The 23,110-nt window shown below is 44.6% G+C and overlaps 1 protein-coding gene across 3 annotated transcripts in view; it reads left to right on the forward strand.

Moving 5' to 3' along the window:
- CHST11 (carbohydrate sulfotransferase 11) overlaps nt 1-13,883 on the forward strand; it is a gene marked incomplete at both ends in the record, with an annotated part of 170,369 nt that extends 156,486 nt beyond the window's left edge. For all 3 annotated transcript variants that reach the window (XM_082308562.1, XM_082308561.1, XM_082308560.1), the window contains one exon: nt 13,035-13,883. In XM_082308562.1, the coding sequence (XP_082164688.1) occupies nt 13,035-13,883 (849 nt within the window). The remainder of the gene's footprint in view (nt 1-13,034) is intronic.
- Nucleotides 13,884-23,110: the final 9,227 nt, after the last annotated feature.

Genomic DNA, 23,110 nt, shown 5'->3' on the forward strand with positions numbered 1-23,110 from the left:
CAATCTCCATTCAGTAAGCCAGAACAGCATCAACTCCCAGTCTTTCTCAGGAGCCTCTGCTGTCTTGACTGAAATCATCAGAGAGGTGACAGCGGTTCCAGATACTGACTGGCTGTGGGCACCATGGATGCTTCTCAGACCACCCTACTAAGCAAGATCAGCAGCTGTGCAGGCTTTCCCTCCACTGTGCTACTGAATTTTTTCAGTCCCACCTACTTACACATAAGAATATATTTCAGTGCTTCAGTATTGCCTGGAAGCACCCGTGTGCCCTGGTCTGTGACCCACATAAGCTGGTGTGCCATCTGGGTGCTTACCCCTGGGATGTGGGCAGGGATGCATATGTGCGTATGCGTGTGTATGTATATAGGGAGATGTATGTATTCCCGCTCAGCTTACTATTTCTCTCTTTAATCAAAGAGAAAATAAGCAGCTTATAAAAATAAAAAACCCTAAGAACAATAACAGGCTGGTAAGGGCAGGCAAGCAGAAGCCAGTGGTAGCTGGAGGTATTGATAGCCGAGCAGTCAGTCCCTCCGTAAGTATGTTTCCAAGGCTGTAATACCAAAAAGCGGCACAGTGGTTGTAAACTGCCGGGCACTACATTTTACCTGTGCTGAGGGGAAGCTATCCGTGCCAGCAGCTTAAGGCAAAGCGCAGCCCTCTGCCGCGCGAGGAGCCCTGTGGGAGGTGGGACAGCGCTGGCCCTGTGTGCGGGACAGAGCCACCCTGTTCCCCGCCGCGCAGGAGAGGGCACATTTCCATTGAGTGCACGCTCTTGGCTCCCGTCGCCCGCGCAGCTGAATGCCTCGACTCACTCCGGGCTGTCAGACCGTGTCCCTTCAGGCCGGAGGGCTGCGGGTTGGCACCTCTCCGCCGCTCGCCTTGCCCTGCTGCTCGGGGAGAGGGGATATCGCCCCGGTCTTTCAGTGCCCTCCACGCTCACAAATGCCACGAGCGCCTGCCTGGCGCTGCAGTCAGCTCAGGGACAGCGAGGACCTGCTTTGGGGGATTTTGCATGCAGACCAAGAGCTAGCTGAAAACTAGGTTCCGGAGCTCCATTTTCTCCTGATCTTCGCTGGCGTGCTCAAGCTGCAGGTGGGACAAGGCGGATGACAAGGGTACAAGCGCAGCGAAGAGGGAGCCAGCCCTTTCAGCAGATAGAGAGGGAACTGATGAGAGGCTGGCGCGTGTTCAGCATCCGTGAAAGGAGCAGAGAGCAAGGAGACAGCGCTTGGCTGCAGCCGGAGAAGGATCCCGAAAGCCAGAGCTCAGAGTGGCCTTTTCGGCACATTTTCTTTGGGAAGTTTAAAAAAGAACGAGCATTTTAAAAAAGGAAAAAAAAGATGATGTGCAGTTCCTTTCAGGATGTAGCTGAGGGAACAGTTTCAAAAAAATAGCTGCCATTTAAAGAAATACTAAGAATTTGTTCTTCCATTGTAAATTAACATTTAGTATGCAGTCCCTAAATGGATCTGTTATTAGATGAGACAGAGAACCCTTAGAAATCACAGTAAACACAGCTGTAGAAATGAGGAAAATTAACAAGGCATCATGCTAATAATTGTACCTTCCAGTTGTCTTAAATAGCTGATGGAAGTTACTTTTAACGTTGCCGTCATACTCCGACATAAGAAGGCTTAATGTAGCAAGTCAGATGATTAAAAAAACAAGACACCTTTAGTTTTGTCAGGATTTAATGAAGATTACCCAGGCATGTTTTCTGTTCTTTTATTGCTGTGCTGAGGTCTCCCCCACTGCGATTCAGAGGGACCCAGGGAGAAGGGAGGTTTCCAGCGAGGGCCCGGTGGTGGGATCCGCGGAGCGTTGGATGTTGTCGTCTGTGTAGAGCTGGCACAGTGGGTGGAGCACGCTGGCATTTGGGAAGAGGTGTCGGTGGCCAGCAGAGAGGGCAGCCTTGTGCAAATGCTCTTTGCTTCCCAGAGAAGCCTGTGGTGGAGTCATTTGTGGTCAGCTACTAGCAGTGACTTTCTTTCGGTGCACAAAGACTGGAACATCTGGTTTTTTAACAAAATCAGAAAATATTGCAAAAGCAAACAAATCCCTCCCCTGTGTCATGGCACATCTTCAGTCTTTTGCTTTGGTCCCTCTTTGGGTCTAATCCTGACAGCGTTAGGGTTGGACTAAGTGACTGCTGCTGTCTTGTTTGAGGCTGAGCATCCCTCAGGGTCAGAGTCATTGGTATTTATCTCAAGGTAGAAGAAATCAGACCCAAGAAGCTATTGATGAAACAGGCTGTCCATGTTAACTCAGAGTCTTATTTCTGTGCTACTTCATTCTGTGGCAGGAAGGTTTCCTGGGAAGCCTGTTGTAATTAAGATTATAAATGGATGCTAGCATCTTAATAGAAAAGGCCTTTTGTCTTTTCAAGCAGGGGGTCATCTAATTCTTTTTGTACAGCCCCAGAAAGGTGAAAAGTTTCCAGTTAACTGTAATTAAGGCTGTGGAGAAAGAGCAACCCTGGTTAGTTGCCTTCTGTGAACATTAGTGAGCAGCATGGACAAATGTGCCAGGAAAAATTACCTTGGAATAGCAAGGTTTAGTCTGAGCACAATATAACCTCACCAAAGGGAACTAAAAGAAATTCAATGTTAATTTGTAATAGCTTAGTTGAGGAGAAGAAAATCCATTATCCAGAGATTTGGGTATTTTGCCAGTCTGTGCCCGGATGAATTCGTTCAAATCATTGCTTGAAAAAAAAGAGTCATACTGAGACAGGAGATGAAATCTGTTCTTGTTTCTGCCACTGACTTGCTGGGGAGTGAGATCAGCTCTCTCTTCTCCATCTCCTCCGGGCCTTTGCACTGTCCAGTTAGACAGCAAGCGAGCCTCACGGGGGAGACCATACAACTTGGTTATATGCTGTTGGGTGTGATCACTCCTACTTCCAATGTCTTACCTTAAAAAAAAAACAGCATGGTGTTTCTTGGTGGGGGCCTGAGCCTGTATCCCTGGTTTGCAGGAGGGAGGAGATGTTAGAAGAGGACATCCCGCAGTGTCCCACACAGAGTGCCTGCCCTGGTCATGGGGGACAGGGACTCAACACAGCTAAAGATGTAATTATGGGGTTCCCCTCTCCTCCAGCGGGTTGCTAAAGCAGTTTCTTGTATGTAAAGAAACCAGCCATGCAGCAACTATCTTCTCTTTTTCCTATTTGGGTTTCAAAAGCTTTGGAGCAATATTGGCGCATTACACGCTGAGTTAAAAATTGGAAACATATTACCCTGATTTAGCATGGGACTGAGTAAATTGTATTCAGTTAAAATCGCAGATACCCTGCTGAGAAGAAAATAAGTATTTCTACTTGACTGTGTGACACCTAAGCTGCAACCCAGAGGTACAGGAGGAGGATTTGTGTTACCGAGAAATCCATTAACATCTGCTGCCAGGTCAGAGCTGCCAGGGGTGAGCGGGGCACGTGTGTCCCAGGCAACTCCAGGTGTTCAGGCTGCCTGCATCTCCTCCACCATGTCCTATGCAGGGTGTCTGTCGTGGTGGTGTCCGAGCACCTGTCTGGTCTCTGCCCACCCCCTAGTTTGATGTTGTTGGCTTTTCCTGACGGAGGTTTCATTCCAAGCACCAACTGGCCTCTCTGCCTCTGTGGCTCTGCAGCATTTGCTGAAAGCATGTAAAATGCCTAGGTTTGCAACAGCGAGCTTAGCTTCCAAAAGCCACCATCCCAGGTTCGTGAAGCTTGAAGGACTCGCAAGGAGACACCTGCCTGCCTGGCAGGATCATTTAGGTCACTCTGACACCTTCTCAGGCAGGTTCTTGGAGGTTCCCGATGCTGGAGATTGCTCACTGTTTTCCAGCACAGACATACCTTATGCTTTCAGTTGGGATTTTTCCTCTGTCTAAATTGAGTCTCTCTTGTTTAGCTTTATTACTACTTGTCGTAACCACAGTGAGTCCAGACAGAAGATTATTCCCTTCCTCCTTGTGGAACTTCTTATGTATTTTTGTATTTACGTGTCTACTTTGTCCTGTTACCCCCCTCCACCCAGTTTATCTCACCCCTACTACTACAGCGTCTTGCAACAGAAAAATAAATGTCAGTTTTTCCATTGTCTCCTAGATACCAGCTACTTTAAAATGCAGTTTCTTATTCTGTTTTTTAAGGGCTACTCCCAGCTCCACCCTGGCTGACTCCATGCATCCCCAGCCCAGTGCTCCTCCTGGTGCATCGTTTGCAGATGTCCATGGCATGCCTTTTGCTAACCAGTCCTCAAGCCTCTCCTTGAAAAGCACATCTACAGCTCCCACAGTGGAGATGTAATAGCGGCGTACGCCAGCTACAGGTCACTCTCTTGGCTTCGACCTTCCCAATGCATGTGCTTGTCCCCAGGCTTCGGTTGTCCCAGTTTGTGGGACATCTACACCTTGATTGCAACATGGGAGCCATGAGATAAACAGTGGAAGTCCCTTTGACCCTATCTACAGTCCCTGGTGACTTGGAGGCAGTTCTGCAAGCCCGGCCCTTTCCCATCAGCTGCAGCCAGCAGTAGTGTATCCTCAGGAAGGGGCTTTCCCAGGCAAGGCCAGATGCAATCAGCTCCCCCTCAGCCAAGATCGAGTGCAGCCTCATACTCTCGGATGTGGCATGCTGTTGTGTCCCACCGCCAGGTCTCCACTCCCTGTCCCCCAGCTGTGTGAGAGCAAACTCACTTGCTGCGTGTCTGTCAAATCAGCCATTAGCATAAGTCCATCAAGGGTGATAGGTAGGGGCTCCTAAGGGCTACTTGAGGCAGCTTTGAGTGGCCAGTGATTGTAGCGTAGAGGTGAGGCATCCATCCCTGGGGACCAGGCGGGTTAGAAAGACCGTGGTTAAGTCCCTGTGTGTTACAGGTTACATGCACAGGTAGAGAGAGCATGAGCTCAGCTCCAGCCATCACATGTGTGCACATCTGTGTGTGTGTGTTGGAGGGGAAAGGCCAGAAAGTTTTCATTTTGAAATTAAATTCGTAAGATAGCCAGACCTTTCAGCTTTTTAATACAAACAGTGATTTATGGCTGCACTTAAAGAATGTGCTGGGAGTGGACAAATTCATCACGCTCTGTCCTTTTCTGTCAAAGCGGCAGCAAGCCGCTTCAGCGGCAGCATGGGGTGGTTGGGCTCCCGGCAGCAGAGCCTCTGCTGCGGGAAGGCACCGCAGCTCCATCACCCTCACCCCACCGCGGCAGCTGAGGTCCCAGCCCAGGGTTTCATCTGCTGCTTTTTACTGTGCGGAAAAAAAGGGTTGGCCATCTGCCAAATTCCCCTTCTCACCCTCCCTTCCGACAGCCGGCGTCGGCCGCTGGAAAGCCAATGCAGAGTGCTCTTTGTACACGCAACGTGAGGACCCAAGCTTGTCTTCTATAAATTAAATCCCAAGAAACCCGCCGACATGAAGATTTTTTGCTTTAATTATTCCCAGCTCGAAGCTCCTCTGGCCTTCCTGATGATTTCTTACCTCTCGAGTGTATTGCACTTCAACTCGGTCACTTCGAGTTTGCCTGCTCTGTGTTTGTGAAACTCCCCCAGAGCTTCACAACAGCAACGCACACGGTAGCATGTCCTTCACCCCCTGCGGGGCCAGGCTATAGGTCTTTCTGCCTGCTCTTCCTGGGGCCTTCCAACTTTTCCATCTCCTTATTCAGAGTAGACATTTTACAGGATGTAAACATTCATCTTATTAGCCCCAAACCCTACATATTGACACCAAATAGTTTCGAGAAGGGAGAATGGGAATGGAAAGGCTTCCAAAGGTGTTTGGGATTATACAGGAGAAGGTGGCATTTAGAAGGGGGCTCCCTCTTTTCTTCCTGAATCCATACCTTATTGTGTGATGGAGTCTTAGGCTGATTAAAAAGCTGGTTTTAACATACAGCTGGTATCACTTGGTGCCAGGCTGTGATGTTTCAAGGCATTTTTCGCATCATTTAGGCTCTCCAGGACAAAAAGGCCAACACATAATGACTTAGTTGTGAAGTTTTCCCAGGAAAGCATCAGCATCTGCGGCTGCATGTGTGTCTGCTGCTGGATTTTGACTGGTTTAGTATTGTTTCTTTTCTAGCACCCAAATCACGTACCTGGACAAAGAAGAGCGAATGCCAAAGTTGCTGCAGGTTTGGGGTGTGTCGTTAGTCAAATAATGGTAGCCTCCGGAGCCAAAGTAATGCGACTGCTGAATTATTTCACCCTTCCCTTCTACATGCATGCCCACGGACGCACACGGATGAAGTTGGGACCATGTATAGGAAGAAGGAGGGAATATGTGAAGCAATTTAGGATTTTTGACAATACAGTGCTAGCAGCTACTGTGTATGACTTCTACTCTCAACAGCTGTGATCTTTCTTTTCATAGCCCCGGTGCATTCTGTACAGTGGGAACTGAAAATGGTGTGGTTATCTTGGGTTGCAATACAGGGAATTATTAGGAAAAAAAAAGCATATTCGGCCTTATCTTCTCTGTGGGGCAGTAAGTTCAATGCATGAAATGGAGAAAAGAAAGCAGCTTTGTAATATTTCAAGAGTTTCCTTCAGAGGATATAATCTGTCTCTAAAATTTTCTTGCTTAATAAAAATGCTCCTAAGTTAATATTAGTTTTATTATCTTCTGTTATCCAGCCACTCTGTAGAGACATTTTCCTAGCAAATTTGTATTCCAGTTTGTCTGTCCACAAGTTGTCAGGGAAGATGTTAAGCATTTCCATCTCCAGTACACACAATGTACTTTCTAGTCTGTTTTATTGGACTCTGAACAAATATTAATTGAGGTTTTGGTGGGGTTCTCATTTGAGTGCTGGAAATTTTTTAAAAAGTTAAGTCAAGAATAATAGGCTATGAAATATGAAATAAATCAAAGTATGAAACGTTACAAAGCTATTCCTTAAAAAAAATACTGCAGTCCAGGTCAGTTTAATAACATCTCTTTATCTAAAATGCAGTTGTTCTTTTAGATTCAGTGTTTTGGTTCACATAGCTATAATTGTCTGACTGTCATCTGTACAAATCTGCAAAGAGTAATAATTGTTTGTGATGATTTGAGAAATGCTTATGCTTAGACTGTCAAGTATGAAAAATTGCTAGTTCCCCGTTATTGCCTAATGCTGAACGTTTTTAAAAAAACAATCTAGAATTTGGTCTATAGAATATATATAAACCAAGTGGGGTAATTATGGGGCCAAATTGTAAAAGCCAAGTATTAAAATAATCTAAAATATGTTTGTAACTTCAAGGCTGTCTATCAAGGTTGCAAGAATCTTAGTCATGCTTTTTATGTGAAAACAGGATGGAAAATGTGCTTGCATGTAACCTCCTGCTCAAAAAAAACCCCAAACCTTAAGCATTGGGGAAAATATAAATAATACCGAGAAACATTTTGTATATTAAATAACAAACACTTCCTAGAACTCGGATGGCATGGTTGATGGGCTGGGGAAAGGCGAGCTGATAATACCTGAGAGATTTGAGTCAACTGAAATAATTGTCTCTCTCGATGTCCCATAACTAGGACTGGTAGTGCCACCTATAGTTCGTCTGTCTGACACTTTTCACGTTAAGACCTTGTTTGCAATGAATTGGGAGCCTGCTGCACACACCTTCTAAACAAATACCATTAAGAAGAATTTGGTGGAGATGAGCTCAGGTTTATGGTAAGCTTAACAGTGCTATTGGATAGACCCAACTGGGTGTTCAGCAGAGATACAGCTGATTTTGATTGATAGCTGCTTGGACCACAGGTAAGGGGAACGCCGTGGCAACTTGCTTAGTTCTAGTGTAGGACAGAACCCAAACTTCCAAACACAAGTGTAACTGAAGAATTAAAGGCAGATGCAAAGTCTTCATTAACGCAAAACTGAAGAGAAAAAGCAATTTAGCAGGGCATGGGACGGCGAGCTCCATTCACAATATTTATCCTCCTTATTCCATTCTAAACTAATCTGGATAATTTTGCCCTTTAGTCTGCCATGCCCAGTTGTCATGTTAGCACTCCCAGCATAGGTTGGTTGTGAGCCTGGTTACAGTAACGTGCAGAGCAGCAGCTGCAGGCAGTGCAATAGAAATAAATAAAACCTTGCCTTCTAAGCGCAGGAGATACTTCTTTGCACACTAATATTTTATAGGAAGACAAAATTTAATTAATTTCTTTTTTGAGTCACACTTAGGTATGTCCATCCTTCTATTAAAAAAAGTGCTTTCAGTGCAGGTACCTGTGAATTGGATTGATCTCTGCTCCTAGTTTGCAGTACACTACTATATTCAGAAAAAAACATTAATTAAAAACATCCTGTGTTTAAATTTGAACTTGCTGCTTGGCCATCAAGCTTGGAAAGGCCCTCAAAGATTATTTTATCCTGCTGTGCCTAAGTAACCAGAAGAAAATACCTCCCACCTCATTACTGTGATTTACCTTGAATAACCTTTGCATGTCATGGGTTGATGATTGTCAGTTAGTCAGCATATATATTTCTGGTCAGTATATTCTTCAGTGCACTACGCTCAAAGCCCCCCCCCCCCCCGCTGTACAGAACACATCCACATGAGCCGAGTGTGCTGGCCTTAGCTTTCCTCCCTCGTTGTTAGTTTGGGACTGGTGAAGATGACAAGCTTCTGGGATCAGATGACAAGCTTCTGGGATCAGAGTGTCCCCAGAATACTTTTTTTTTTTTTCTTCTTTTAAATGCTGCTGAGCTTGGGAGTCTCCCGCTGCTCATGTTGCTTCCCTGTTCAACTCGGTTGCTGCATCAGAAAAGGAAGAAAAACTTTGATCTTGACATGCCCTTCTTCTCTGTCCCCCGTTACGACTTCTGCAGGAAAAAAACCCGTGATCAAGTGCATCTATGGTGTTGTCAGTCCTTTCAGGAAAGAAGGGATGCTTTTATCGGATGCCTTCCCAAAACCTTTAATGCTCAGCTGAAGTCCAAGTTGAACTGTCAGAGGACAGACCCGAGCACCATTCCCACGCTGCTCTCAGGGTAACCTGCACACATGCTTAAAAGTGCCCTCTCCGAAAGTGGGGTGGATTTAGGTCATTACTTATCATGGCTTCTTGAACTGTGGGCTCAGCAGGGACCTCTGGTAATGACCATAGGTGCAGCAGTCAGTGTCCAGGCAGCAGCCCTGCTCTCACAACTCCTCTGTAGCCGCATCTATAACAGCTTTGGGGGAAGACAGTCCATGGCCCTAATTGTTTGACTTGCCCTTCACCAACCATGGGTTTAAAGATACCTGTCCCTTGAATCTTATCTCTCTGGCTGTTTAAATCTGTAGGGTGTATTTTCCTTGTTAGTTGTGAGCACATTTGCACTGACTAAGTGAACCTCTAGTTTAAATAAATGTAGTTCCAGTCTCGTGTAATCTTACTCTTTTCCCAGTTTCCCCCACCAGCTTCAGGAGTGAAATTATGATGTGGCTTAAAAGCCTTGCCTGTAAGTTAAAATGCGGAGGAACCATATTAGCATCAGCTAACTCAGTGTTAATATATAATTTCAAAATATCAAATTGAAAAATGCTGCTATGATTACCTCACATGATGCTGTAGGCTCTGGGGACCACGGAGCATGTCCTCCGTGGTTTGCAGCTTACAAGGAAAGAGTTTGGTGGTTCTGCAGGAGCTCTGTTAAAGGCTCTCCAGCGCCTTACCTGACTTTTCACTAGCGCGGTGTGAGTGTGGCTTTCACGTCGCCCACTCCTTCAGCAAGAGGGCTGTTACCATTAAACCTCAGGGACAGCCAGCAGGGCTCTTTCTTTGCTTCTCTGGGGGAAGCAGGTAGGTCAGCTCTTCCAGGGTGTATCATCGGGTGTATTAGTCAGCTGCAGAAGAAAATGGGTTTTGACACAGTTGGCATCATTCTAGGACAGTCACTAAATTGGCCTTTTTTTCAATAAGCTGAAGTCAATAGGCAAAAATAAAAATGGAAGTAGAGTTTTCAAAACTGTAATTCCTACATGGTCCTTCATCCATCAGCCATACCAAATGGTACTGTGATTTATCAGAATAGGGCAATACCCTTTTAGTGTTACATTGATATTTAACACGTGTTCTGTGTGCCACCAGACAGGCCAGAGCACGTGCAGAGCTGACCCTGGGGTGTTAGTGTATACTTGGTAAATGTAGCTGACCAAACCTGTATGGCATTTCTTCATATTTCTTCCATGTTAAAAAGAGCAGGAGACAAGTACCACTTCAAAATGCACAAGTATAATCTTTTAAGTGAATTTAATGTAATACAATCTCATTTGCAATTGCAAACACTAAGGCTGCATTTTTCCTCTTGCCTGAAAATCTCATTAATGTTAATGTATGGGGAAGAAGTGCTTAGCCTATTGATGTAGGAATGAAATCAGGAGCAAAGCACAGCTCCAGAAAGATTCATCTGCAGATTAGGGTCTGAAGAAACCATTAGATTATCAAATCTGACCTTCTATCTAATACAGGCCATAGAATCTCATCCACTTAATTCTGTATTTATCCCAAGAACAGCACCAGAAAAGCAAATACAGTGCATTAACATATTGTAATGTAGCAGTATATTCAGGCATTTCTCTTTTTTTTTTTTTTACTCTAAAACCAGAGGCAAACAGCAGAACTGTGCTATATGATATTGATGAAAATCTCCAGGAAGAGAGATTTCAGCATTTTATCTGTCTGCAGAGGAGAATTTGTATGTCTGTGTGTTTGCATAGGGTTTTGGTTAGTTCTTTTTGAAAATTTTTCACTGGTAACTCTGACCAGTATAGAGGTGACCATTAGTTCTGTTTCTCTCTAAGGACAGCATAAATTGAAATAGGGATTTTATATTTTTTCAACAGAAAAAGTAATTTCTTCAAAAATCTGTGTGGTCCTTGACAACTGCTTTCAAACATCTTATTTTGGAAACTCCCTGCCAGTCAGTTTTCCTAGCAAGCGTGAAGCACATTCCACATCTGGCTTCTCATCTCTTGGACTATAGCACAAAACTGCCCTTGAAATGCACCTGGGAGGTATTCAGGGGGATACCACACACGCACAAAAGACAAGCCAAGCTGTCTAAAGGAGCTGCACTGGGCTATTGCATGTTTTAACCATTAGCCAACATTTTGCTGAACAAAGGGGCTAAAGAGATGAGATGAGGAAAGTATCAAGGAATTCAGAGGAGAAGTGGTGGATGGCACTGTACAAAATACAGGGGTCCCAGGCTTGGCTCATAAATGCTGTCCTGAAGAAAAAAATCCTTCTGCCCAAGTTTGAGGTGCACCCGCCCCTTGGTGTTGCCCACCCCACGAGAACATTCCTCTGCAACCCACCGCAGCTCAGAGGGAGGGAGAGTCTCTGCTGCTCAGACGTTGTAAAAGCTTTTGCTGCTCCTTGGGCAGGTGAAACCTGGGCTCTTAAGGCTTGTCTGTAACAATACCATTTCTATCTTCTTTCCCTCCAAAGCTCAGAAATCCTACAACTGACTTGGTCCCATCTTGGGGTTTGGTTTGGGTTTTGCCTCTAAAGTGCATTTGGATCCTCTTCTTTGAGGGTTTTTTTTTAATAGGAGTCAGGGCTAACTACTGATATTGAAGCAGAGATTTGACCCATGACTGCAGGAACTGGAGGTTCAGTATGAACCCCCGAGCTGGTGCAAAACCATTTGCCAAGGATATTGTACTGTCAAGGGGGAAGACCCCTATAACCCCCATAGCAGATGTATACAGTCTACATTGCCTCAACTGCTTCATTGCAGTGTTCTGTGATTCATGTTAACCTAATCAGAAGGTATCAGATAAACACTTTTGAAGGACTCAGTGTTCAAGAAGGAATCTCAGGCCTCCTTGCCTATCAGATAGGAAGGTCAATACTTGCCTTAATACTTGGCTTTGAGGCTAAACTAATGATTGTGTGTAAGGCTCTTTGAAATCCACAGGTAAGTGGGGTTAAGTAAATGTAAATAACGTTACCAAAACCTTCCCCCTGTTGCTTTGATGCAATTTATTCAGAATAAAAGGCATTTGTAGCAGTGAGGGTAGGACTGCACAGCAAAACACCATGCCATGCAGAGACACTTCAGATGGCTCTGAGTAACCAAACACAGCAGCCCTGCGTCAGCATGGTCCTTTGCTCGGGCTAGCATTCCCTGTTTCCTCCAGGAGCTCATTACCTGCCTTAGCAGAAGCTCTCGCCGTTGTCGCTGGACACAATCTGGGCAGGTGGTGGCTGGTGGCAAGACCGTGGCCATCTCTGTGCAGCTGCCCTGTGGGCCTCCCCAAGACAGATTACAGCTTCACCAAAGCATCCGGTAGCAGTAATACTAGAAAGTTAGGGCGCTATTAACAAAATAATAAAAGGCTGTGGGTGAATATGGTGCTGTGTGTGTTAGAAAGCCACACAATCTTTCCTTCTCTGTCCATATGACTTTAGCAGAGAGGCAAATTTATAGCTGATATTCTCCCTGCTCCTCAAGAAATCACATCTGAGTGAATGTTCCCCTTGGGGAGTAGCAGGAATCTCCATGGGCTTAATTTCTTCTGCCAAGGTCATAGCCAAGAAAAAAGCCGTGATTATTAATTCTCTAGCATGAAAGACATCAGCAACAAGAGCACATACTGTTTCCATTTTGACAAATTTACCAACTCTGGTGTCTTCCTACCCCATCTCAGCAGCAAAAGGTCAGGCAGGGTCCAGCACTGCTGTAGCTGTGGGATGGACTGCAGAGTGGAGGGAAGATCTGTTTTCCAGGACTAAGAAAAGCAGTGACTGTATCTCAGGGTGAGGGTGCTGTAAATACACTGCCACCAGGCTGTGTGAGTGCTTGTGCTCCTTTGCATTGGCCTCAAAGCAAAGCCCTGGGCACTTTCTTTGTGAAGAGCATTTAAGCAGCACGTATCAAGAAGTTTGGAGACAAAAAGAGTTTATCTTCTAGCACAGTAACAATTTTACTCAGTGACATAATGAGCTGTTCTATACATGCAGTAATCTACTTTTCTATGAATTCGTACAATAAGCAAAAAGGCAGTAAGAGTTTCCCAGCTGCTTGACTTACTGGTGCCTGTTCTTGCTTTGCAGTTGTCCAACACAGCAATTCTTCATCAGATCAGACGAGACCAAGTGACAGACACGTGCCGAGCAAACAGTGTATCGAGCAGGAAGCGCCGCGTGCTGACACCCAACGATCTCAAACACCTGGTCGTGGATGAAGATCATGAAATGATCTATTGCTATGTTCCCAAAGTGGCCTGCACAAACTGGAAGAGAGTCATGATGGTTTTGACAGGAAGAGGCAAGTACAGCGATCCGATGGAAATCCCAGCCAACGAAGCCCATGTGTCTTCGAACCTGAAGACCCTCAACCAGTACAGCATCCCAGAGATCAACCACCGCTTGAAAAACTACATGAAGTTCCTCTTTGTTCGCGAGCCTTTCGAGAGACTGGTGTCAGCCTACAGGAACAAGTTCACCCAGAAGTACAACACTTCCTTCCACAAGCGATATGGCACCAAAATTGTGAGGCGACAGAGGAAAAACGCAACCCAGGAAGCTCTGCGTAAAGGCGATGACGTGAAATTCGAAGAGTTTGTGGCGTATCTCATCGACCCGCACACCCAAAGAGAAGAGCCCTTCAACGAGCACTGGCAGACTGTGTACTCCCTCTGCCACCCTTGCCACATCCACTACGACCTCATAGGAAAGTACGAAACGCTCGAAGAGGATTCGAATTACATTCTCCAGCTGGCGGGAGTAGGCAACTACCTGAAGTTCCCCACCTATGCAAAGTCTACGAGAACTACTGATGAAATGACCACAGAGTTCTTCCAGAACATCAGCTCCGAGCACCAAACGCAGCTGTATGAAGTCTACAAACTCGATTTTTTAATGTTCAATTACTCAGTGCCAAGCTACCTGAAATTGGAATGAGGGATGGGTCGGGGGGAGAGAGGGGAGAGAAAGCCTGTTTTATTTAAGATTTTTATTTGTCATAATAAATATGGAGAATGGGTTATTTTGTAAATTAATATTTTCTTTTTTTGAATGATGCTGCGAGCAGCACAGTCAAAATTATTTAAATCAACTGTAAGAAAGGACAGCTCTCTTTGCAGGGTAACAGGATTGTGACGATCTAGCTGTAGAAATGAATAATACTGCTACACTGTTTAAAAAGAAATGTTAATTGTGTTCTGGTGAATTTCATTGATCTTGCATTCCTCCAATTCTAATTAATGTTATTTATACTTATTTAAAACATGGTCTCTTGGTAGGTGTCACTTCAGCAGCAGAGATAAGATAACATTTGGACAAAAGGAGTCTGGTTTTGTGCTTTTCTTAGTTGAGCTTGTCTCTGGGTAATATTCTTCCATTAGCCATGCAGGTAAATACCGGAATGGTTCTTGATACCACAAACGTTGAGAAGAATGGTGGAAATAATTTCTTCAGAAAGTGATATTGCACTTAAGCGTACTAAAAAAATCTATCTTTCTAGCCCTGAAAGGGAAAAGTAAAACAGATTTTGATAGATTCATGGTATCTAAAACCCATGACTGAAAGAAATGTGAATGTATTCCTTGTGAAGAGAAACCATGAACTTTTTATAAGTCTGGACTTAATGATTTTATCAAGAATATGACTAGTCCCATTGTCTCTTAATTTAAAGCCTGCCAGCCCAAATGAATGCAGATTTGCAGATGGTCCATCAGAAAAAAATCAGCATTTTGAAAGTGACTGTAGAGCTTTTTGAATGCCCAAAGCAATTGGCATTGACTTAATTCATATCCAGAGGGTGGACCCTCTACAAGTCATGCCTCCCTCATTGATCTTAAGATGGGCAACCAAAATTAGCTCAAAAAACACCAGTCACCTTTGCTATAAAGGATGTGGGCATGTAATCGAAAAGTCAGAAAGTCATCTTGGTGTTGATCTCTAAGCATGCAAGGCAATAAAAAAGGTCTCTCATCTTCCTACATGCTGGTTTCATGGCTTTTTCCTAGGGGAAGGGGAAGTCATCTTTTTTTAGTTGATGCCTAAATACCATTGGCAGGTTTGTTTCTAATTTCCAGTGGGTTAGTATTTCATCTAAGTCAGCTCTAGTGTGAGACCATGACCTTTTTATTTAAGGTGAACATCTCAGTAGCGGTTGTTTTGTGTAAAACAGCTTGTTGGGATGCCAGATTGTACCAGGCATAGCACACCCAGCGATTGTTTTTGGGCAAGCAAGTAATAATCTATTGCAGCAAATAAATAATGAAAAATGAGAATTCAATGTGGATCTATTAGCAGGCTCAAGCGGGCAGAAGTACAGGCTTCCCCAAATGTTGCTTTAATGTGATGCCGGTGAGGCGTACGGCCACGCAGGCGGCAGGCGCCGGCCCGGGGAATGGTCTGCGGCCACCTGAAGCCGTCCCGTCCTGGGGCGGCAGCGCCGGCAGCCGGCTGATGGGCAGAAGGAGGCAGAGGCTTAAGTGAAGGCACTTGGGGGAACCTAAAATCTGTTTTAAAGTTGAATGATTGTTAAAATGGGGTTTTGACTTGCCTGTGTGTCAATCTTATGAGCAAACTCAACCCTTCCAAAAATTAGTGAAGGTTTAAATAAACTCAGCTGAAGGCAGTGCTGTTTTAACAGTATCAGAGCCAGATCCTGAAAATGTCATATTGTACAGTAGCTGATAATACCCACTGAATTCCATTAGTCTCCAGGACACCATATATGTATGGTTAACAAAGAAAAATAAATTCCATCTTATTTTATAAAAATAAGTTGCTGAATAAATCTCAGTGAAGAACAAATTAACATAAACAGCAGCTGAAGTCCTTTCAAAATGGGATTTGTTCTTAGCCAGGATTCAGGTAATTTTTTTTTTAATCATACCCTAAAAATAAATCTCTCATCCATTCTGGAACAGCCACAGTTTTCATAACCTAGGTCCTCTTTATAACCCGGAGCGCTGACCTGGTGGCTAGTGAAGAGCTGGCTGGCTGTGCCTGACAGCTCTGAGCTCCTGAGCGGCTGCTGATCACTGGCTGGTGTTTTACTTGAAAGCAGTTTTGTCTCATTTAGAGCACGCAGAGCTGTTGCAAGTGCCTATCACAGTGTGCCCTGGCTTTCTTTTCTTCATAGTTCAATGGTTGTATGTTTGTTTAAAAAAAAAAAAAAAAAAAAATCTGTCTGAGGGTGTATTTCCCCTCTCCCCTTCCAGTATTCCCCACAAGCTATTTGTGTGCTTGTTTGGTCTTGTATCCAACAGTGCTCATATTTTGGTCCAGTTTTCTCTTCCGTTAGCTGTTAATCCCTCCTACAGAGTGTGATGTGAACTTTTTCATTTAAGAAAAAAGTTGCTTCAGAAAGTAAATATTTTAAAAATAGGATGTGCTTCCCCCTTTCTTTTTGTACTTTTCTCTGTCATCACCATGTTTTTATCTGTTCTGAAATACTGTCTGTAGTTTCACTGCTTTGGAGACACAAAAACCCTATTTGACAGTTGTGATTGATAGAAAAGCCTTAGGAGAAGAACACGTTCAGGAGATCTGAGGGGTGAGTGCTGCTCGAGCCGAGATTTTTAGCAGCAGCTTTGGGTTTGAGTGCCCAAATTCTGCCTCCTCGCAGAGGGCTGCCCTGCGGGCAGATGCTCCGCACTGACATGGCTTTTATGTGGTCTTAAGCGGGTACTTAAAAGTCACTTGCTTTTTAAAAACCTTGATCCCAAACTACTACGAACTGTCCATTTAGCATGTTACGTCTGCTTTGGGGTGCTGTGAATGGGCTGTAGATCTGTGTTTAACATGAACAGCTGGCATGCTGGATATGGTTGTGTCCTGCGCATTGAGCACAAAGCCCTCAGCAGGTCAGAGGAGGACCACAAATGTTAAGGAATAACCTTTTTTTTTGGCCTATTGGGTGTGTTGTCTTGACGGAGACAAAAAACATCTCTTTCCACTGTCCTCCACACAGGAGAATATTCAGGGACGTTCCTCCTCATCTCAGCGAGCTGGCAGCCACCACCTGCAGTGTGGGGGCAGCTGGGGAACCAGCTTGGTTTTAGCCCATCTCTTCACTGGGATTCCCAGCCAGAGGAGCGGAGGGGCTGCTCTGCTCCCGAGCTCTGCCTTCCTCCCAACTTCATTTCTGCTGTGGCCACAGCTGGTCCTGGGAGACGAACAGGCAAAGCTGCAGCCACAGCAAAATTCACCCTACAGATGCGCCCGTAGGGCCGCCCAGGGAGCTGCTGTTTTAGAAAGATGTGTATTAGTTGAGCAGTGGTGAGTGCAGAGAGGACCCAGCAGGGAAGGCCCCACTCCCCACCTCTGCCCCAGCCCCCTCAAAGCCGCTGGGCTCGAGGAGCAGTGATTCCCATCTCTGAGCAGCTGGTGCCTCCCCATCATTTGGCAGGGCCAGCGCTGATCCCAGCAGCGCCCGTGGCTCCTTGCCCGGCAGGATACCCACAGCTGGGGGCTCGTTCCCCTCTGATGGCCCCAAGCACCTTAACCTGGAGCCCAGGCTGGATTTGGCCCATCTGAACATGGTGGTGACTCCTGGGCGGTGGGAGGTCCACCCCAAACCTGACTTAGTCCATGCTTCAGCCTCTTCATAAACCATGTCCATTGTCACAGAAATGTGCAAACTGCCTGAACCACACGCTGCGTAAGACAAATGAAATAAATAATCCACAAGCAGAAGTGCTTTTAGAAGTAAGTCGACCCCAGATGTTTTAGGGTTTCACTGTAGTCTGCTGCACTTTTCAGGTACAAAAAGGGACTGTCCTTACTATTACTCTTGTTACAGAGAGTGTTATTTTCTTACATGCATGCACAATACAATGTGTACGAATAATTTAACATCGATGTGGGGTTGGATTTTTTTTTTAACCTATTTGTATGCAGTAGAAGGCTTGTTGTAGAAAAGTATCTCCTCATACCTAAATATACTGTTAATAAAGAAAAAAGCTAAATTATACATTGCCAACACAAGTGTGAACTGCTCATGAATCTTTCCTTAAAAAAGCCATTCAAGCCTGATTATTTTTCTAAGTAACTTCAATTAAATTGAAGAAAGAAATTTCCTCTCTTTGTGCTTTATTTCTGGCTCATACTTCCAGGGCTGAGGGTGGGATTTTTAGTTGCGTAGCTTTGCTTTCTCACAAGGGTTATTGTGGCAGGACAAGCAGAAGACAAAATTATCTATCTACTGCTGTGGAGCAGAAAAGCTAAATTAATCTGACAACATCCCTCTTGCTCCCTTCCTTCCCCAGTTCCCAGCCAGCAAGGATGAGGGCTGTCAATTTAAGATCTCTTGTATGCCCAGAAACATCTTCCCACCTCAAGCAAGGGTGTTTGAGTCAGTCAGATGACATATAAACTCCAGCTATCTGATTAGCCATGTGCTTGCCCACCTTTATGTGAATTCCCTAACAACGGCTTTGAGTTAAACATTTCCAGCAGTCCCCAAACCTGCATGGTCTCATCCATAGTTTTCAATGAGACCAGAAAGCTGGGCTTTGAAAACAAACTTGGGTGAGGAAATTGGCACCATAAATTACCCCTTCTTCAACTAGCTGTAGGCTGCTATTAGATTCCCAGTTAGCCCTGTTGTCACCAGCCTAAATAAGGCCAGATCCCTCAAAGTAGCCTTTTCAGTTATATGCTTTAAGTCACTGAACATCTTGGTAGCCCATGACTGTATCCTCTCCAGCAACTCAACATCCTTCTTGAATTGGGGAGGGCCCCAAAACTGGATGCCATATTCTGGGTGCAGCTCTGCTGGTGGCAAACAGACCATTTAATCTGCCAGCCCCACTCCTCACAAGGCAAACATTATTCACAATGCGAGCAGAGACAAACAGAAAATAGGAAATCTGCTGAGAAGGTGTCATAGCACGTGGTGGTGCACTGGCTATCTTTAGAGCCCAAGCCAGTTCCCACCTCAAACACCCCGCCACCCTGCACTCCCTCATAGGCAGAACTGCAGCACAGCTTCCTGAAAGCACAGCCTGGCTGTGCAGGATTAAGACAACAACCTTCACATTTCAAAACAACAGTGGTTTGTTTCCTCTACAATCTCAGTCAGAGAGGGAGATGATAATTAAGCAGCTCTTGAGAAGGACTAGATCTAAGTGAGCAATTAGCCTGGCTCCAGCCACTGTACTGATTGCCCTGCCTCCCTCGGCAGCTTGGCCGGGCAAGGATTACATACGTTTCAAAGCGATGCAATCCTGTTCTGGCAGTACATGGGTCTAAGCAAGCCACTACACTGCCCTGAGAGAGTCCATCAGCTTAAATAACATCTGCATTCACAAAGATGAAGTGCAGTGTCATGCAGAAAGGAGGGCAAGGAGAAATCCTCTGGCTGCATGGGGGCAGGTGGGGCAGGGCACGCCAGGGGACCGAGCCCAGGCAAGTGGGGGGCAGCAGCTGCAGGCCTCAGCCACGGACGGGGAGAGCTGGGGGGGGGCTTTAGAGAGTTGATATGACATGCATGGGGTGATAATGGGGTAAGAAATGGCCTCTCTGCACAGCTCTTGAGCACACAGCTTTTGGGTGAATTTCTTCGTTGCTTGTACGATAGCGGAGAAGAGCCCAATCCCTGATACTGCCACAGGGACTGACAAAATTGGATTTGCTCCAGTGGAAGGAAGCATGAGGATTTGTCTTTTTGGCAAGCCTCGTTTTTTCCATTAAATAATTAAAAATTGTACAAAATCCCTTCCCATTCGTAGCCAGCATACAGCTTCTGCCCCGCGGCTGCTCCCCAGTACAGACCACTGGCTGCTGCTGTACGACAGGAGGGCTGGTGGCAGCAGGACCACGACACCCTCGGGCACAGGGGAGGTGAGTGTGGAGCGCTGGGGGATGCAATAAAGCAGCAGGATCCTACACGGCTGAGGCGCCCTCTCGCCCGGGCAAGTGACAAGATCGTGCAAATAAGCCCAGTGGAAATGACAGAAAGTTTGAATAAAGCCTGTCCCTGTGGCCGTAACACTCTCCATGTGGGCACGCGCTCTGCCAACACTTCCCAACCTTTGTTTGGACGAAAACACATTTCATTTAATTCTACCATAATTACAAAAAAACTAAATAAATCTGGGAAACTGGAAGGAAGAGAAAAAAAAAAATTAAACAAATGCAGACAAATGGAAACTAGAGCATATGCTTCCCAACCGGCAGTGCCATGCTTTTCTCACTAGCTGTGTTACACATCATCACGTACAAGACTCCTGATGCCACACAAAAATCTCTTGCTTTTCCAGTTGCACTTACACCTTTGCGAAAGGTTGAAAATTTTGAAAAATTAAGAGTCCGGTTTTATTCTTCAGTGCACTAATGGACAACATATCCAAAAGCCACCTCCCCAAACTGCATGAAAATCAGTTTTTAAAAAAATCTGTGTTAAAAGAAAAAAAAATCAACTTTATTTTCCCTATTGAAATGTTGAACAGCAGACTTTTTCCCATTACTTGAAATGTCAATCTCCTGGCGTGCTCAAGCCTCCTGACTGTGAGATTCAGCTCACTGTCATTAAATGGCTTCTGTTGGCTAAGTCAGAGGCATTTAGGACTGAAAATAGTGACTTATTAATGGAGGAAAAATATAGAAAATATTTTCATTCATTTATAAATTGTTAAAAATATCTTTTGCCAATATTTTTTAAGATGTTACTGACTTTGACATTGTAGTCCTCTGTCCCTATATTTTGAGTAAATGTAGACCTGAGATAACGTTTCTTTAGGTGTTTAGTAGTATACATCCTATCAGTATGCAACAAATGGACAGAGTATTTTGGAAAATGAGACAGAGCATTTCAAGTAAAATTATGTGGGCTTGAAAATCTCATTTCACTGAGAGTTTTTAATTAAAAAACAAACAACCAGCAAAGCTGTTTTCCTCAGTAAGAGAAAAATCAATCCAAAAGTTTATGCCCTCGTTTCTATTTTTTTACTAATACATAAAGCTGTCAGCGTAACATACAGCTGAATAATAGCAGTTAAGCCATTAAGCTTCGGCTTATTCTAAAAACTAGAATTACACTGTGGCAATTCATTACTTTTTAGCTATCAGGAGGTCTCCATGCTGTCAGCAGGTATTTGCAGCCCTACATCAAGTCAAAGCCTGCAACTCACAACAGGCCCCAGTTTCGTGTAAAAGCTTCTGCAAAGATGGGGTTTGGGCATTGCCTAGGCCTTTCTTAGGCTCAATTTAGTCAGACTTAGCAGATAACTATTCTAGCTAAAACAGGTTTAAGTTTATGTCTAAAGTAGAGGTGCTGGGTTTTTTTCAAAAGTGATTGTTTGCGCCATTAATGCAATCAATTACTGCATTTTTTTTTTTACCGATTTTTCAACTTGAGAGAGATGGATGTGGAAAAAAGGTCACATCAGAGCAAGCAGCCATGCTATGGAGAGGCAAGTGCTGTTTGCAGAGGCAGCCAAGTAAATGCAGAGACACCCATTGAAGAAAACCAAAATATTTCCCTTCCTGGAATTATAGCTATATGTGATTTATTAAGAAACTTGCCTTCAGTTATATGGAAAGACGTAACTATTCAGCTATTTGGTATTAATTTTACAATGATGTACTTTGCTATTTTATGATTAAAATGTTACTGCTGTGTGTGCAGTACAATTTTACGTACAGTATGTATCATTCCTACAGCAAATGCTTTTAAGCCTCCCTTTGTCACTTAGGAAAATTTCAAAAAATAAATCCACAATTATTTTTTAATCAAAAAACCCCTTGAAGTCAACGGTGCAAAGACTAGAAGGAGGAACCGCTGAGTGCAATTCAGGTGAGAAATTAAGTCTCTGTAACTATGGAAAAGGAATGCAAGATGGGAGGAAATTTAAGATGGAAAGTCTCAGTTTGGGGAGTCTCCTTATAGAATCATAGAAGCTTTTAGTTTGGAAAAGACCTTTAAGATCATTGACTCCAAGATATTCAGAATAAAAGTGTTTAAGAAAACAGTGAGGTGAGTAATCTTGCTTTGCTTATTGTAGCATGTTTCAGGTTACCTTGCAGATCTTTGCCCGGGCTATTGGAAGCTGGTTAAAAACTATGAATGAATGACTCACGTATAATGTTAATGAGTATTCCCATGCTGGGAAATGCAGCCGGAGGAGAGTACATAGGCTCCGTCCCAGTTCCTAAACAAGGTGTTACACACTTAGTTTGCAGTGTCTGGATTTCAGTCTTGTTTTTCACAAGTGTAAAGATGCCAGATGGAAAGCATTCAGGTCAACACTTCTAAAGTAATTAACTGGTTTCAGGTTTCAGACATTTTGTGCTCGGTTTTGAATGGCAGAGGCTCCATCTAAAGCCCTTAGGAATGCTGTGCCATCTATACCTTAAACCAGGATACAGCTGCAATCAGCCTTTTGCTCACGGGTGCTGTCATAGTCCCTGTGATGGGTGTTACTGTTAACTCCTCCTTTATTATCGAATTACCATGCGAAGTGAGCGTTTGAGGTGTGCAGAGATTTCCAGCTGGAGGCAGAGATGTCAGCTTTCCCTCTAGCAGGCCATTGCAATAGATGTATTCAAGCAGGTGTGTTCCTGCTTCTGAGTAAAAGAACACCCTTGCATTTTTCCTTTGATCAAATGAAAAGCCTTGGGATAATCAGCTGAAGAGATGATGGTGATAGCTAATGGCTTCCTTCTGCATCAGAGATCTTGCTGATGCGATCTGGATATACGTCGTGATAGATGTGAACGGAATGCTGCTGCATGCTGCATTACCAGATGCTTCCCCCCTTTTCGGAGGCTGTCAGACAGCGGAGAAGCATCCTAAATCTGGGCATCCTACCCACCCTGTCACTCACAGTAGTTCATTTCTATCAAGCGACCATCAGTCTGCCATGCAGAGCAATTGTGACTCCCTGTATTTTTTGGCCTGAAATTGAAAATTTTATATGAAAACAATTAAATTTGTTGTGGGTTGTTGGCTAAGGATTCCAGGCCATATCTCCCATTTCATGAGAGGAATTAAATTGGTGTCAGGGCTATAAGAAAGCTGGCTCTATGGCCATTGGCAACCCCCCATACCTCTGAGAGGCAAGCACACAAACTCCCTCCTAACTCCGCAGGCAAACCAGGCCAGTTACCGAGCTCGCACAGCTGCACTTGACACCGCAGCCCTCCTACTCCTGATCCTGAGGGCGCGTGTT

Source organism: Platalea leucorodia (genome assembly GCF_965183815.1).
Source record: "Platalea leucorodia genome assembly, chromosome: 4".
Lineage (NCBI taxonomy): Eukaryota > Metazoa > Chordata > Aves > Pelecaniformes > Threskiornithidae > Platalea > Platalea leucorodia.